The sequence below is a fragment of the Barbatula barbatula genome, assembly GCF_947034865.1.
Source record: "Barbatula barbatula genome assembly, chromosome: 14".
Classification (NCBI taxonomy): Eukaryota; Metazoa; Chordata; class Actinopteri; order Cypriniformes; family Nemacheilidae; genus Barbatula; species Barbatula barbatula.
Window position 1 is genome coordinate 1,537,117 of NC_136777.1, and position 16,129 is coordinate 1,553,245.

General features: G+C 37.0%; 1 protein-coding gene across 1 annotated transcript; it reads right to left on the reverse strand.

Annotated features, from left to right (window-relative positions):
* Positions 1-4,285: 4,285 nt before the first annotated feature.
* olig4 (oligodendrocyte transcription factor 4) lies at positions 4,286-5,056 on the reverse strand (the record flags this gene model as incomplete). The annotated part of the gene is made up of 1 exon (XM_079472541.1): positions 4,286-5,056. One exon carries the CDS (start codon positions 5,054-5,056, stop codon positions 4,286-4,288), a length of 771 nt encoding a protein of 256 aa, XP_079328667.1.
* Positions 5,057-16,129: the final 11,073 nt, after the last annotated feature.

Below are 16,129 nucleotides of genomic sequence, written 5' to 3' on the forward strand. Positions count from 1 at the left end.
AAGAAGCGTCGAGTCAAGATGTCTTGTAAACAAACGTTTTGTGACTCTTTGAGTGACGAATGAGCTTATGCACACCACTGTTAAATGTTTAGGGTCACTTGATCAAAATGTTTTAGTATGGAAGCTGAAATTCGAAGCATATTTCTTTTATTACAATTTGTTTTATTAACAGATAAAATAAATAATTTAGGATCTAGAAGCTGGATCTATAAGAGAAAGAAATGATAAATTTAGGTTGATTACGCTGAAGATGATTGATTTTAGATTTTTTTGTAACAGCATAATTCCAAAAGTTACCTTTGTTAATTAATTTTTGATGAGTTTACCGTTATTCTAAAATATGGAAATATATGAATAAAGAATAAGTGACCCAAAACTAAAAAAAACAAAAAACCAAAAAATCAACTAAGAGTTTTCTATACCTCCAACAACAAATGAAGTCTGATATGAATTGTTTTGCAAAAACAAATCATAAAAAATCATGTTTTTTATGATGTTATCATGATTTATTGTGTTAGCTGTATTTATTGGAGTTGAATTTATCGTATATTTACACATAGGCCTACAAATAGGCATCTGAATAAAACCTTTTCTGTTTTGTACATCGCTACTGTCCTTCGCAAATATCCAACCAATACAAAGTATCAAAGCGTGCTTGTCAATGTTGATGTATCATTTAAAAAGTACAGTGTTTTTCATTTTCCTGAAAAACAGCGAATGCGGAAACATCCCGAGGTTTCGCAAGGACATCGGCAATATGTTTTTGTTCATGTACCTTCACCGAACGAAGTGTACACGTACAGATACCCAGCCTGCTGTTCTATCTCTCTGGACCGTCACCATCTGCCCCCAATAAGGAAACACCAGCTTTGCACAAGTCAATGTGTCTAATTATCCCAGTGCAGCAGGCTGGCCCACAGATCCAGTAATCCCCACAATGTGTTCAGCTTCCCATACCCACCTGTGCCTGGGACCCGGAGGGGGGAGAGCCCTGACTCAGGGGGGCCGCGGGGACACGGAGACCCGCTGAGGGCGCTTCTTCTCTGGGCAGGATGGCAGCTGCCTCCCCCCGCTGGGACGTTCACCAGCTGACTGTGAGCGGGCCCCTGACAGGAGCTCTTTAGCGCTGTCAATGGGCCCATAAATAAGGAGCTAAGCGTCTTTGTGTTGGCGTCGGAGTGTCAGGGCCCTCTGTAGGCCAACCGGGCCACTAACCGCACTGAAAAAAGGGCATAAAGAGTGGGCTGTGTTACGGGTCTGCCCCCTGCTCCCTCTCTTTGTGCTCGGAGCGAGTGCTATTGTCTTCTCCCATTTAGGGTGAGAGAGAGAGGGAGGAGAAGAGAGGAGTCGAAGCGAATGTCTCTTCATCTCTCCTCTGATCTTTCGCTTGTCGGCCCCGGGATTCCTGTGAAGAGAAATGTGTATTTTTCACGCCTGACGGTCTCAAACTGAGTGCGTTTGTGTGTTAAAGAATTCGACACAAATGAAGATTTCAAGTTTAAACAAATATTGGATTTCAACGTCATGCCCACTGGCATTGATCTGTTTTTCCTCTATAATGCAACGCTGTGTTGTGCTTGAAGTGCATCTCTAATTGTGGTAAAATGACTGCGACACAAATTGCTTTAATCGGTTTAAAGAAATCTCTCTTTCTGTGAAAAAAACAAATGAATTATTATTATCAGAATTAATCATTCTTCAGTCAAGTTATAAAATTGTTAAGTAAATACATAAAAAATTAGACACTTATCTTATTTATCATAGAAAATCAAACACTGGGTCATTCACCAAAACCAGTGAACCCAGTAACTATCACATAACTTTTATAACCTTCACATGCAAGGATTCCCTGATGCAACTAGCAGGACTGTACTGGTTTCCTTCAAATACTAAACATGATGATGATTTACAGCATAAATAGCAAACGTTTGTAAATGCAAAAAGCCTAAAAATACAAGCTTGACGCGAGCTTTTCATCACTCCCATTATAGCTGCATTATTACACATTTCTGACTGCTTTCAGTATACAAGACGAGTCAAAATGATTTCTTTGCTAACGGTATGTCACACATATTTTGTTTCTTTATAAAATAGATTTGAACGTTATTATATCATAAGGCATTTTGCATTTGCTCTACAGTATTATATTTGCTAATGGGAAATATTTCCCTCCTGGAACTAATTTCTAAGCATTTTTGAAGAGCAGACGCATCAAAGCATATCATTCATGTTCGTCAAATCATTTGTGGAACTAAAACACAACAGAGTAATGTATTATAAAGCGCATTTTAGCCCTGACACTTTTTTAGACGTTTGAGAGTAATTTCTGACACGGCCGTGTTTTACTTTAGTAAAATCTCTTCAAACTCGACACAACTTTAGGCCTAGTAACTTTTTTGTGAGTAGTTAAAGTATATATGTAATAATGGGTGAACAGTAGTAAATAATGTAGTATCATTACTCATTACTAGTTACTAATTACATATTCAATAGTGAAATTATATTACTGTACAAATTATTTAATTACTTATTACTAATTACTGTCATCAATACTTTACTTTACAAATCATACATTACATCAACCTTGATTAGTTAAGTGATTCAAACGGCTCTTTTAATTCATTCAAATGAATTAATATAAAACTACATAAAGTAGTATTATTAACTCATCAAACACAATTGTGTTAACTCATCAAACACAATTTTACAATTGTGAGAATTATACATTTATGTCAATTCCACTATTGCACACACATATATTACACACAGTATTTAGTTTAGTTACGTCAGAAGGAACTGTAATTAAATTACAGACAAAATAAGAGTAATCCTTTACTTTACTTTTTCAAGTGACTTTACTTTTCAAGTCATTTAATTACAGACATTAATTACTTACTACTTACACGCAGCACTGTGTAGTATACTATAATGTTTACTATAGTAAGACACTGTAGTATCTAGGAATTTTACCACACTTTATTATATATATTATAGTATATACTATACTGTTACTATAGTAAATATTAGTATGTGGGTACTTGCAATATCTGAAAGACCAAACAGTGCAAATTCCAGCCGATCTCTCCAGCTAATAAATGATGGTGCGCACAGCTGTCAGGGGCCCTGCTGAAATCGACTCCCGGTGAGGCCGGACTGAATATGATCACAGCTTTATCAGACAGTGACAAATCTTCCTGTGCTAACATGAAAAGGCTCGCTGGCTTTCCCCTGCGTGCGCCACACAATGCCGACGCGCCAACCTGGCGACAGCTTGCGTCTCCCTCTCCCTGATTGATGGCTGAGCGTAGGCCTCGGGCTCCGAGCGGTCTGGCTGTCTCTCCTCTCATACATTAACTAGTCCCAGTACAGATGGTTTAGGCCCGAGCAGCGTTTATGGCGGGCTGAAATGATGCCTGTGTTTGTTAGCATATGCTAAAGGCATAAACAGGTTGCGGGCAATATTGTTATATGAGTGGCGGTCAGGATGAGCACATATGGACTCATTTGATATTCATCTACATCATGAAGGACACTCAGACATGAAGTGTGTGAGCAGATGTCATCTTGAGAGGTTTTTTAGTAGCTCATTATTTCATTTGGATGTATCTTGTAATTACTTTAAAGGTTATTTGCTCTATATTTATATCCACATCCGATTTATTCATTCAAGGGACTCTTCTATCCAAAGGGACTTATATTACTATGAACTCTATAGACCACTTTGGAAATCCAGAAGAACTTTCTGTTGGTATACGACCAACTGAACATTTATTACCAATATAAAATGTTAAGCATCTTTAAAATTAAAATATGTATGTAATGAAACCAGAAGTGTTTCAGGACCAATGTTTACATCTGGCGAAGTGGTCTATATTGTGTGTTTGTTTATTCCCATTTACGTTATGTCAATATTTTATCCATAAATGGTACCTGGTTTGCTTCTTTGCTAATGACAAAATGGATTGCTCAGAAAAATGCAAGAGAATTTTTGCGTGATAATAATAGATTTTTAATTTAACAAACCATGAGAGGTAACAAAACTATACATTCTCAGTTGTCTGTATTGCTACAACGGACACACAAGTTCAGTGACTATTCAAAACCACTTTTGGACAACTTCAACATTACAAAACATTCTTCAGTACAAAAATAGCAGCAACTTGTCAATAGGAAATTCTGTACAGGACATTTACATGTATACAAAACACGCCCAGGTGTTTTTAATTTATCAGTCCGTATTTCGACATTAGGCCTACTCCAGCGTGAAGCCTGGGCCTCGCCAAAATCACTTCCCCATGGAGAGGCTGTGGAGACAGCCTGTGGAAACGGGAAGGGGCTGGCAGAGGGAACACGGACAGGGCATGCCGGGGAAATGCCTGTATCCGCTGGAGAGGTGCAGCGGGTCCTTCATCAGCGTGGGTAGAGGTGGAGCCGGGAACCCCAAATAACCAGCAGTGGTGGAACAGCGTGGAGCTTGAGCCGCAGTCGGTGGTGTTGAGGTGTGCCGGAGAGGGGCGACCGTCACAGCTGAGGTGCTGCCCACCAGAGAGTGCAGGGATGGGGTGAGAGACAGCAGAGGCAACTGAGAGGCCGGGGGTAGAACTCGTCTAGCCGAGTGGCTCTGAGCGCTCGCTCCGTACACGTCACTGACCAGCTTCTTCATCTCCTCCAAGGAGCTGGAGAGCATGATGATGTAGTTTCGGGCGAGTAACAGGGTGGAGATTTTTGAAAGCTTGCGTACTGAAGGTCCCTGTGCGTAGGGCATCACTTCTCTGAGTCCGTCCATGGCCTGATTCAGGTCGTGCATTCTCTTGCGCTCACGGCTGTTGACTTTTAGTCGCAAACCTTGCATGTCGTCTTTGGAGAGGTCCACTTGTGCACAGCCAGATGCGGAGCTCTGTGGCCGATCGCAATTCTTTTCAGCCCTGAGATGAGATTCTCTGTCGCCGGAGTACGCCTGGAACATCTTGTTGGCGAAATAAACGCTGGCAGGGGAGTCAACAGCCAGGTCGGGGGATGAAGATCGGCTGCATGTGGACGCAGCGTCAGAATCCATCTTGTTTGAAGCTGAAAATCTACAGAACTTGAAAAGAACTTAGTTGAGAACTCCTGATCTTCAGGAAAACTCCACTTGCTTAAAGTTTAAAATGCCTTGAAGTTAAGACAACTTGTCCTGTATCAAGTTGCTTTGACGGTTGAGCCTGAGGGTCTGCAGGAAGAATGAGGAATGAGTGTGTGTGAACATCAAGGAGGCTGTATTTATACCCCAAAAGACCACAAAGACACAATGAAACGCATAATGTGACATTAGGCACTGAGCCAATGACAGAGGGGACACACTTTCACCCCCACACACCCCGTCCCCGTCCCAACAACAGCGTTTAAACTCCACCTTCACAGACACACACACGCATGCACGCTCACACTGCAGCAGCATTCACACATACGTGCAAAAACATCCATGAATATATAGTCGCCATAGTTGAATTAAGTATATTAAAATGAATGAAATGCAAGACAACACTGTGATTCCAAGCTTCATTAGAAATCATTCATCAAATAAACAGCAAAGACTGTTTTATGATCCATTAAAAAAGCAAAAACCTTTAGGTTACACAACTTTTCAGTTCACATTTAACTCTTAATAAATTAAACAAAAGAAGAAAATTGTATTCAGCACATTTGTTAAGCATAGTCTTTTATCATTGTGACTTTGATTTAAAGTCATTTAATAATTTTAAATATTTGTATTTATTCTGGGATATGATATCGTTTTTCCTCAATGTGAGTTGAAGAGGAGTATTAAAGACCCTATATAGGATGTTTTTCATAAGATGTTCGTTACGCTTTATAATATAAACAAGTAAATAAAGTAAATTTGTGTTCTATGACAGAACATCGTGTTTGGAGATCAGGTAAGTAAATGATTAAAGAGTGTTTGAACAACCTCTTGAAAAAATCACCCCTTTTTTAGTCATCATACTTCCATGATCATCGTACTTCCTTTGCAATATACTTATAAACTGACTAGTGATGAGTTGCTGTTAATAACAACAAATTATAAGGCAGTTTACTTCTTTGTCTATTTTTGGGGTTGTCACTTAGCAGTAAAGGAATAACAGGAGGGTGAGTGTCAAAAGTTTGGTATATTTTTCCACATTTTATAATAGCAAATTCATCAAAACCAAGGAATAATACAGTGGAAACGGTGGGAATTATGTTGTGACTAAAAAAGCATTCAAAATAAATGAACTTTCTATTTTAGCACCTTCAAAGTAGTCACCCTCATGACTAGAATTAGCAAAATCGTTCTCTTGGCATTTATATTTTTGTCCACACAAGCAATTTCAAACATTGAAACCTTTACAATAAAAGATTTTTAAGAGCATGAGAAATATTTTTGTCAAGTGACCGGCAGTGTATCTTGCACTAAATTTGTTAAAAATAATTGAATCTGTGATTTTTGTGCACTATATTTGTTTTATTCTAGCCTTTTGTTTTCAATAAGCGAGCGTCCGTGGACCTGTCAAAACTGCATATCATCTCAAGATGTTCAGAACAATCAGCTTTAATGCACGGGTATAAAATTGTATCATTTGTTTGAAACAGTTTCATGTAGCTGTGACTATAATGGTATTGATCTGGTTTTGTGAAGCTCTTGTTTGTGTGTTAAAGTGTGTAATGGAGGTGTTAATGAGTGCACTAAAATCAGACCGATGCCGTTGGATAATAACTCTCTCTTTTTTTTGTCCCTCCCCTGCTCTTCATTTCCCAGCCTCTTTAAATTCTACTGCTGTGTCCTAATTCGCCTACTTAAGTTATGCACCAAAAGTATGTACTGTTTTTGTAATGGAAACGTATATTCATTTTAGTGTGTAGCAAACTATATGCAAGCACTGGGACAGGAAACGGAAGTGGTCATTGTTGCCTAGACAACATTGTGTCCATTAACTGTCACACACATCAAAATACAGCCCTTCTTTCCTTTAAGGTATTTATACATTCATTATTTAGTATGTTTTTGTCTACTGTATACTTACATTTCTTATTTTAGTGACCCATCAGGTAAATCATTTAATGCATATCACTAAATGGAATTTAGACTGACAATGTTTTTAGTGCAAAGTTCAATTGTAAGAAAATAATTTAAAAAACAATCGGTATCTTGACATATGCTTCAAAGTGCACTGTGTCCATCTGCGTGTGTGTGTGCGTATGAATACATGAGAGTGTTTAAGAGATTCATTCAAATTCATGTGTTTACTTTCTCCACAGGCCACACAGTAAGAAAACCCGAGAGAGAAGAATCTGAATGCATCCTCATGAATGGATGAAAGAGTGTCTCTTCACTTCTCTACCTCTTTTATGTTTAATCTGCATGTCTTTAACTCGGAATTAAAGTGTTTGACTTTCCTAAGCTGTTGTTAAAGACCCGTGTGTGTGTGAGGGAGAGAGAATCTGTGTGAATTATCGATGTTCAGGTAAGCAGAAAATGAGAGTATTATCACAGTCGTGTGTGTGTAGTCTCATGAGATCAGCGAGGATTAAAGCTGAGCTCAAACACACACATACATTCACAGATCTAACGCTTTTGAAACGGAGGAATCCTCTCAATGGTCCTGCAGGAGATTCATATACAGCTTTGGCTTAAGCTACTCTTAAATAAACTAAGCCTCCAACAGTTACTGTCACAAACTCCACGAGAAGACCTGAGATCAAACCGATGCTGCATAATTCTTCCAGAAAATTTACAAACCGACAGCTTTTTCAAATCAATGCAATACACTTAGTATCAAGTAAGGAAGGATGTTAGAAATCATTCATGTTTTGTGAACAATGTCAGATAAACCAATATATACAATGGGAATGCTCTCAGAAGTTCTCTCAACTTTATCTAAAAGTTCTTGCAGTAATGTTAAATGAGGATTTTGTCAACACACATTTTTGTTACTAAATGTTTTTAAAAACATTGCTGTAAACATTTTTTGCAACGTTAGTAGAACACTTAAAGCATTTAGAAATAACATTTTTGTAATTTAATGGGAACGTTAAACATATTTTTTTGTTAGCTCGAGTATACTTGTGGAAACATTACAAATCAAATATTATTCTTATGAAAAATGAAAAACTACATGTTTAAAATATAAACTTTATACATTCATACAAGGCACAAGAACAAATAAATATCATTATTTCATTCGATTTTATTTCTATAGCCCTTTCACAATGTGCTTTACTAAAGACGGAAATGAACTAAATCACAACTAATAATCTCTGCATATTTTTCATAAACATTTACTCAATAACTTTTAATCAAGGTTATTTTTCTCCATTAATTTATCATTGGTGTTTGGGTTCCTCGCCACAGGGCCGTGTTTATCATTTATTAGAATGATGTTGCTTGTTCTATAAACACAATGCACTGTGCTGTGTTTTACCTTTTCTGTATTTTTCAGTCTTTCTTGTATATTTTCTTGTGAAGCTGCTTTGGAACAATGCACATTGTGAAAAGCGCTATATAAATAAAACAAATTGAATTGAACAGGCTAAAAAACAAACATTAAAAGGTAACAGGAAAAGCCTACATTTGTTAGAAGTTTTTAGACATTTTTGAAAAGTACGGATGCTGTCGAACTACAAAAGTAAAATGATATGCAAATTGTCCATGCAACACTTCAAACTGTACTACTTTTAAATATTGCATGTCAACATGTCACATATCTCACATTTTGTGACTCATTGTTCCAAAAAAAAAAAACGGGAAAAATATCATTAATCATTAACAAACCTTTTGCCATACCTTTATGTAAAGTATAGAAAAGAAACACTAAAGGTAAAAGCTATGAATAAAAACTAAACTTTCTAGACATATAGGTGTTTGTGTGTGTGTGTGGGTGGGTGGTTGTATAGCTCAATGTGGAGTTAGTGATTTATTAACTTCACCCACTTGAAACAATGACGTTAACTAAACTACATCATGACAAGCACAGTGTGAACTGCCCCAAGCTTTTTATAACCGTTACTAACAAGCCCAATAACTTTCCCTAACAGAGAGAGGGGGTGTGGTGGGGGGACGGGGTTGAGGTAAAGTGTGCCAGCAGGCGTCTGTTATAAAGGCTTCATTCGGACTGTTGCAACATCATAAATTACAGCCCAACTAGAGGAGAAGAGAAAGAATGATTCGCCAGAGACTGAGACAAGAGGAGAGGGATCAGCTCTTTGATCATCGGGATATTATGAGCCTCTATGCAAAGAATTCCCCTACAACACCATAAAGATGTGCAGGAAATAAAAAGGTGACTATTTAATATTTCAATTGTTTCTTCTAGATAGCAATGATAAGAAATAAAAAAGAAACTAAATGATGTTTCATTACCTCAGTAAAGTCACACGTGTCTCCAGTCTTAAAAAGATATTCATGTTCAACACCTCAGACATTTACTTAAACACCTGCAAACAAAATTCAAAGATCTCAATGTGAACTCAAATTATATATTGCAAATTAAGGTCTATGTTCTGATTAGTTAAGTGATTCAAGGATAGACATGAAACGGCACTTTTCATTAATTCAAATAAATAATATAAAACTAAATAAAGTAGTATTATTAGCTCATCGTAGTATTACAATTGTGAGAATTATGCATTAAAGCGTGGATTTTAAAATGAGAAATGTTTATGTCAATTCCACTATTGCACACACATGTATTACATACAGTATTTAGTTTAATTACAGACAAAATAAGAGCAGTCCCTTACTTTACTCTTTCAAGGGAAAAGTCATTAAATCTCAGACGAAATAAGAGCAGTCCCTTACTTTACTCTTTCAAGGGAAAAGTCATTAAATCACAGACGAAATAAGAGCAGTCCCTTACTTTACTCTTTCAAGGGAAAAGTCATTAAATCACAAACGAAATAAGAGCAGTCCCTTACTTTACTCTTTCAAGGGAAAAGTCATTAATTCACAGACGAAATAAGAGCAGTCCCTTACTTTACTCTTTCAAGGGAAAAGTCATTAAATCACAAACGAAATAAGAGCAGTCCCTTACTTTACTCTTTCAAGGGAAAAGTCATTGAATCACAGACGAAATAAGAGCAGTCCCTTACTTTACTCTTTCAAGGGAAAAGTAATTAAGTTACAGACGAAATAAGAGCAGTCCCTTACTTTACTCTTTCAGGGGAAAAGTAATTAAGTTACAGACGAAATAAGAGCAGTCCCTTACTTTACTCTTTCAAGGGAAAAGTAATTAAGTTACAGACGAAATAAGAGCAGTCCCTTACTTTACTCTTTCAAGGGAAAAGTCATTAAGTCACAGACGAAATAAGAGCAGTCCCTTACTTTACTCTTTCAAGGGAAAAGTAATTAAGTTACAGACGAAATAAGAGCAGTCCCTTACTTTACTCTTTCAAGGGAAAAGTCATTGAATCACAGACGAAATAAGAGCAGTCCCTTACTTTACTCTTTCAAGGGAAAAGTCATTAAGTCACAGACGAAATAAGAGCAGTCCCTTACTTTACTCTTTCAAGGGAAAAGTAATTAAGTTACAGACGAAATAAGAGCAGTCTCTTACTTTACTCTTTCAAGGGAAAAGTCATTAAGTCACAGACGAAATAAGAGCAGTCCCTTACTTTACTCTTTCAAGGGAAAAGTCATTAAATCACAGACGAAATAAGAGCAGTCCCTTACTTTACTCTTTCAAGGGAAAAGTAATTAAGTTACAGACGAAATAAGAGCAGTCTCTTACTTTACTCTTTCAAGGGAAAAGTCATTAAATCACAGACGAAATAAGAGCAGTCCCTTACTTTACTCTTTCAAGGGAAAAGTCATTAAATCACAGACGAAATAAGAGCAGTCCCTTACTTTACTCTTTCAAGGGAAAAGTCATGAAATCACAGACGAAATAAGAGCAGCCCCTTACTTTACTCTTTCAAGGGAAAAGTCATTGAATCACAGACGAAATAAGAGCAGTCCCTTACTTTACTCTTTCAAGGGAAAAGTCATTGAATCACAGACGAAATAAGAGCAGTCCCTTACTTTACTCTTTCAAGGGAAAAGTAATTAAGTTACAGACGAAATAAGAGCAGTCCCTTACTTTACTCTTTCAGGGGAAAAGTAATTAAGTTACAGACGAAATAAGAGCAGTCCCTTACTTTACTCTTTCAAGGGAAAAGTAATTAAGTTACAGACGAAATAAGAGCAGTCCCTTACTTTACTCTTTCAAGGGAAAAGTCATTAAGTCACAGACGAAATAAGAGCAGTCCCTTACTTTACTCTTTCAAGGGAAAAGTAATTAAGTTACAGACGAAATAAGAGCAGTCTCTTACTTTACTCTTTCAAGGGAAAAGTCATTAAGTCACAGACGAAATAAGAGCAGTCCCTTACTTTACTCTTTCAAGGGAAAAGTCATTAAATCACAGACGAAATAAGAGCAGTCCCTTACTTTACTCTTTCAAGGGAAAAGTAATTAAGTTACAGACGAAATAAGAGCAGTCTCTTACTTTACTCTTTCAAGGGAAAAGTCATTAAATCACAGACGAAATAAGAGCAGTCCCTTACTTTACCTTTTCAAGGGAAAAGTAATTAAGTCACAGACGAAATAAGAGCAGTCCCTTACTTTACTTTTTCAAGGGAAAAGTCATTAAATCACAGACGAAATAAGAGCAGTCCCTTACTTTACTCTTTCAAGGGAAAAGTCATTAAATCACAGACGAAATAAGAGCAGTCCCTTACTTTACTCTTTCAAGGGAAAAGTCATTAAATCACAGACGAAATAAGAGCAGTCCCTTACTTTACTCTTTCAAGGGAAAAGTCATTAAATCACAGACGAAATAAGAGCAGTCCCTTACTTTACTTTTTCAAGGGAAAAGTCATTAAATCACAGACGAAATAAGAGCAGTCCCTTACTTTACTCTTTCAAGGGAAAAGTCATTAAATCACAGACGAAATAAGAGCAGTCCCTTACTTTACTCTTTCAAGGGAAAAGTCATGAAATCACAGACGAAATAAGAGCAGCCCCTTACTTTACTCTTTCAAGGGAAAAGTCATTAAATCACAGACGAAATAAGAGCAGTCCCTTACTTTACTCTTTCAAGGGAAAAGTCATGAAATCACAGACGAAATAAGAGCAGTCCCTTACTTTACTCTTTCAAGGGAAAAGTCATTAAATCACAGACGAAATAAGAGCAGTCCCTTACTTTACTCTTTCAAGGGAAAAGTAATTAAGTTACAGACGAAATAAGAGCAGTCCCTTACTTTACTTTTTCAAGGGAAAAGTAATTAAGTTACAGACGAAATAAGAGCAGTCCCTTACTTTACTTTTTCAAGGGAAAAGTCATTAAGTTACAGACGAAATAAGAGCAGTCCCTTACTTTACTTTTTCAAGGGAAAAGTCATTGAATCACAGACGAAATAAGAGCAGTCCCTTACTTTACTCTTTCAAGGGAAATAAGAACGAAATAAGAGCAGTCCCTTACTTTACTCTTTCAAGGGAAAAGTCATTGAATCACAGACGAAATAAGAGCAGTCCCTTACTTTACTTTTTCAAGGGAAAAGTCATTGAATCACAGACGAAATAAGAGCAGTCCCTTACTTTACTCTTTCAAGGGAAATAAGAACGAAATAAGAGCAGTCCCTTACTTTACTCTTTCAAGGGAAAAGTCATTAAATCACAGACGAAATAAGAGCAGTCCCTTACTTTACTCTTTCAAGGGAAAAGTCATTGAATCACAGACGAAATAAGAGCAGTCCCTTACTTTACTCTTTCAAGGGAAAAGTCATGAAATCACAGACGAAATAAGAGCAGTCCCTTACTTTACTCTTTCAAGGGAAATAAGAACGAAATAAGAGCAGTCCCTTACTTTACTCTTTCAAGGGAAATAAGAACGAAATAAGAGCAGTCCCTTACTTTACTCTTTCAAGGGAAAAGTCATTGAATCACAGACGAAATAAGAGCAGTCCCTTACTTTACTCTTTCAAGGGAAAAGTAATTAAGTTACAGACGAAATAAGAGCAGTCCCTTACTTTACCTTTTCAAGGGAAAAGTAATTAAGTTACAGACGAAATAAGAGCAGTCCCTTACTTTACCTTTTCAAGGGAAAAGTAATTAAGTTACAGACGAAATAAGAGCAGTCCCTTACTTTACTCTTTCAAGGGAAAAGTCATTAAATCACTGACGAAATAAGAGCAGTCCCTTACTTTACTCTTTCAAGGGAAAAGTCATTGAATCACAGACGAAATAAGAGCAGTCCCTTACTTTACTCTTTCAAGGGAAAAGTCATTAAATCACAGACGAAATAAGAGCAGTCCCTTACTTTACTCTTTCAAGGGAAAAGTCATTGAATCACAGACGAAATAAGAGCAGTCCCTTACTTTACTCTTTCAAGGGAAAAGTCATTAATTCACAGACGAAATAAGAGCAGTCCCTTACTTTACTCTTTCAAGGGAAAAGTCATTAAATCACAGACAAAATAAGAGCAGTCCCTTACTTTACTCTTTCAAGGGAAAAGTCATTGAATCACAGACGAAATAAGAGCAGTCCCTTACTTTACTCTTTCAAGGGAAAAGTAATTAAGTTACAGACGAAATAAGAGCAGTCCCTTACTTTACTCTTTCAAGGGAAAAGTCATTGAATCACAGACGAAATAAGAGCAGTCCCTTACTTTACTCTTTCAAGGGAAAAGTCATTGAATCACAGACGAAATAAGAGCAGCCCCTTACTTTACTCTTTCAAGGGAAAAGTCATTGAATCACAGACGAAATAAGAGCAGTCCCTTACTTTACTCTTTCAAGGGAAAAGTCATTGAATCACAGACGAAATAAGAGCAGTCCCTTACTTTACTCTTTCAAGGGAAAAGTCATTAAATCACAGACGAAATAAGAGCAGCCCCTTACTTTACTCTTTCAAGGGAAAAGTCATTAAATCCCAGACGAAATAAGAGCAGCCCCTTACTTTACTCTTTCAAGGGAAAAGTCATTAAATCACAGACGAAATAAGAGCAGCCCCTTACTTTACTCTTTCAAGGGAAAAGTAATTAAGTTACAGACGAAATAAGAGCAGTCCCTTACTTTACCTTTTCAAGGGAAAAGTCATTAAGTTACAGACGAAATAAGAGCAGTCCCTTACTTTACTCTTTCAAGGGAAAAGTAATTAAGTTACAGACGAAATAAGAGCAGTCCCTTACTTTACTCTTTCAAGGGAAAAGTAATTAAGTTACAGACGAAATAAGAGCAGTCCCTTACTTTACTCTTTCAAGGGAAAAGTCATTAAGTCACAGACGAAATAAGAGCAGTCCCTTACTTTACTCTTTCAAGGGAAAAGTCATTAAGTCACAGACGAAATAAGAGCAGTCCCTTACTTTACTCTTTCAAGGGAAAAGTAATTAAGTTACAGACGAAATAAGAGCAGCCCCTTACTTTACTCTTTCAAGGGAAAAGTCATTAAATCACAGTAACTCATTACTTAGTTCCTCATTACACTCAACACTGGTGGTGGTCATTTAAAAAGACTGAATTAAACTAAAAAATTCATATTTTATCTAAACACAAACCTGTAAATAGTCAATTCAGAAAAATAGTCTGTAATCAATTGTTTTCAGTGGCTGTATGTTTGTATCATAACAACAGTCTGATTTAAAATCACATGCACACACACAGGCAGCGGTGACTTTACAAAACATCTGTAACAAACTCTGGTCTTTAACACTCAGTGTGTTTAAACATCAGAAAGGGGCTTTGAATCCAAATGAAGAGATCAGCCCTACACACACACACACACACGGTCACAACACACAGATGGTCATGCGTTACGATGAGGGCAGACTGTGTTAACCTCCTGCACAAACACACTCAACAGAAGGAGGGAGAGAGAGAGAGAGAGAGAGAGAGAGGAGGAGGGAGAGAGCACAGTTAATAAAGAGACTGAATAAATAATCATCATCAACCATATCAGTTGTCTAGATTACATAAATACCTCTTTAGATCCAATCCTTTATTTCAAGCATCTATCATAGTGAACAAATGATAAAATACTTTAGTAGCATGAGCTCTTTTGACTAAAAGTGTGTCTAGCAAGCAAATCAAATGATTTGTGCATCTATCTCGGTGTCTAAAACAGAATACTGTGCACGTTCGAATTTAAGCCCGCAGGATTTCACTGTATGTATTCATTGACTTCATTAAAGTCATATATGCCAATACGCTCTACCAAGTGTCACTAATTCATCCGATCTCACACCTCCACACATTAATCATCCTCAAATGAGACTCAGTACAGTGGCCACCAACTCGAGTGTTTTTTGTGAGGCTTGACCTCCGGGTCAACGACGAATGACTGAAAGCAGGTCTGTCACTGTCCACAGACAAAGCAGACAGTCCACACACACTGCACACATGGGCTGCTGTAGCCCACGGCAACCACAGAATGGACACATGGCACAAGACCCCTCACAGATGGGACCTGGATTGTGTGTGTGGTGGGGGGTTGTCATGGAGAAGGAGCACAAGCAAAGGTAACTAGCTAAAAGGCCGCTGACAAGCACACATGAACATAAATAGTGTGTAAAGACACAACGAGAGCGAAACCTGTCAAGAGCACGTCTGAGTGGCATTTCATATCACAACAACGTCTCAAAATAAATATATTTTGTACTTTATTTCAGTGATGGATAAACAGTTTCCACCCCAAAATTCTTAAGTGGCGTATTGATAGATCTTTATCTTCAAGAAAGTTTTACTTGTTCATTAAAAGTCGATATGTTCTCTCATGACCCATATAGATTGTTTACCGTACAGTTGCAAGTATTCCAAATAATTTGTTTACATTAATAACAATGAATGTGATGAATTGTACCTGGTATTTTAGATAATTCTCTATTCAGTTAACAATGAGTGATTTCTTTTTTCATTTGTTTTCTGTTTGCTAACTGCTCCACGACATTTCAGTCCCTACTAGTAATACTATGATACTTAATACATTTTTTAAAACATTTAACTTTGTAGCACTAAAACAGTTTGTGTGGCCTTGATATATGTACCTCAAAATAGTTTATATATATATAAATATATATGTTTTATTAATAAGATTTTTCATATATATTTTTAGATGAACTGAGCAATGTTGTTGTCATTTTATTA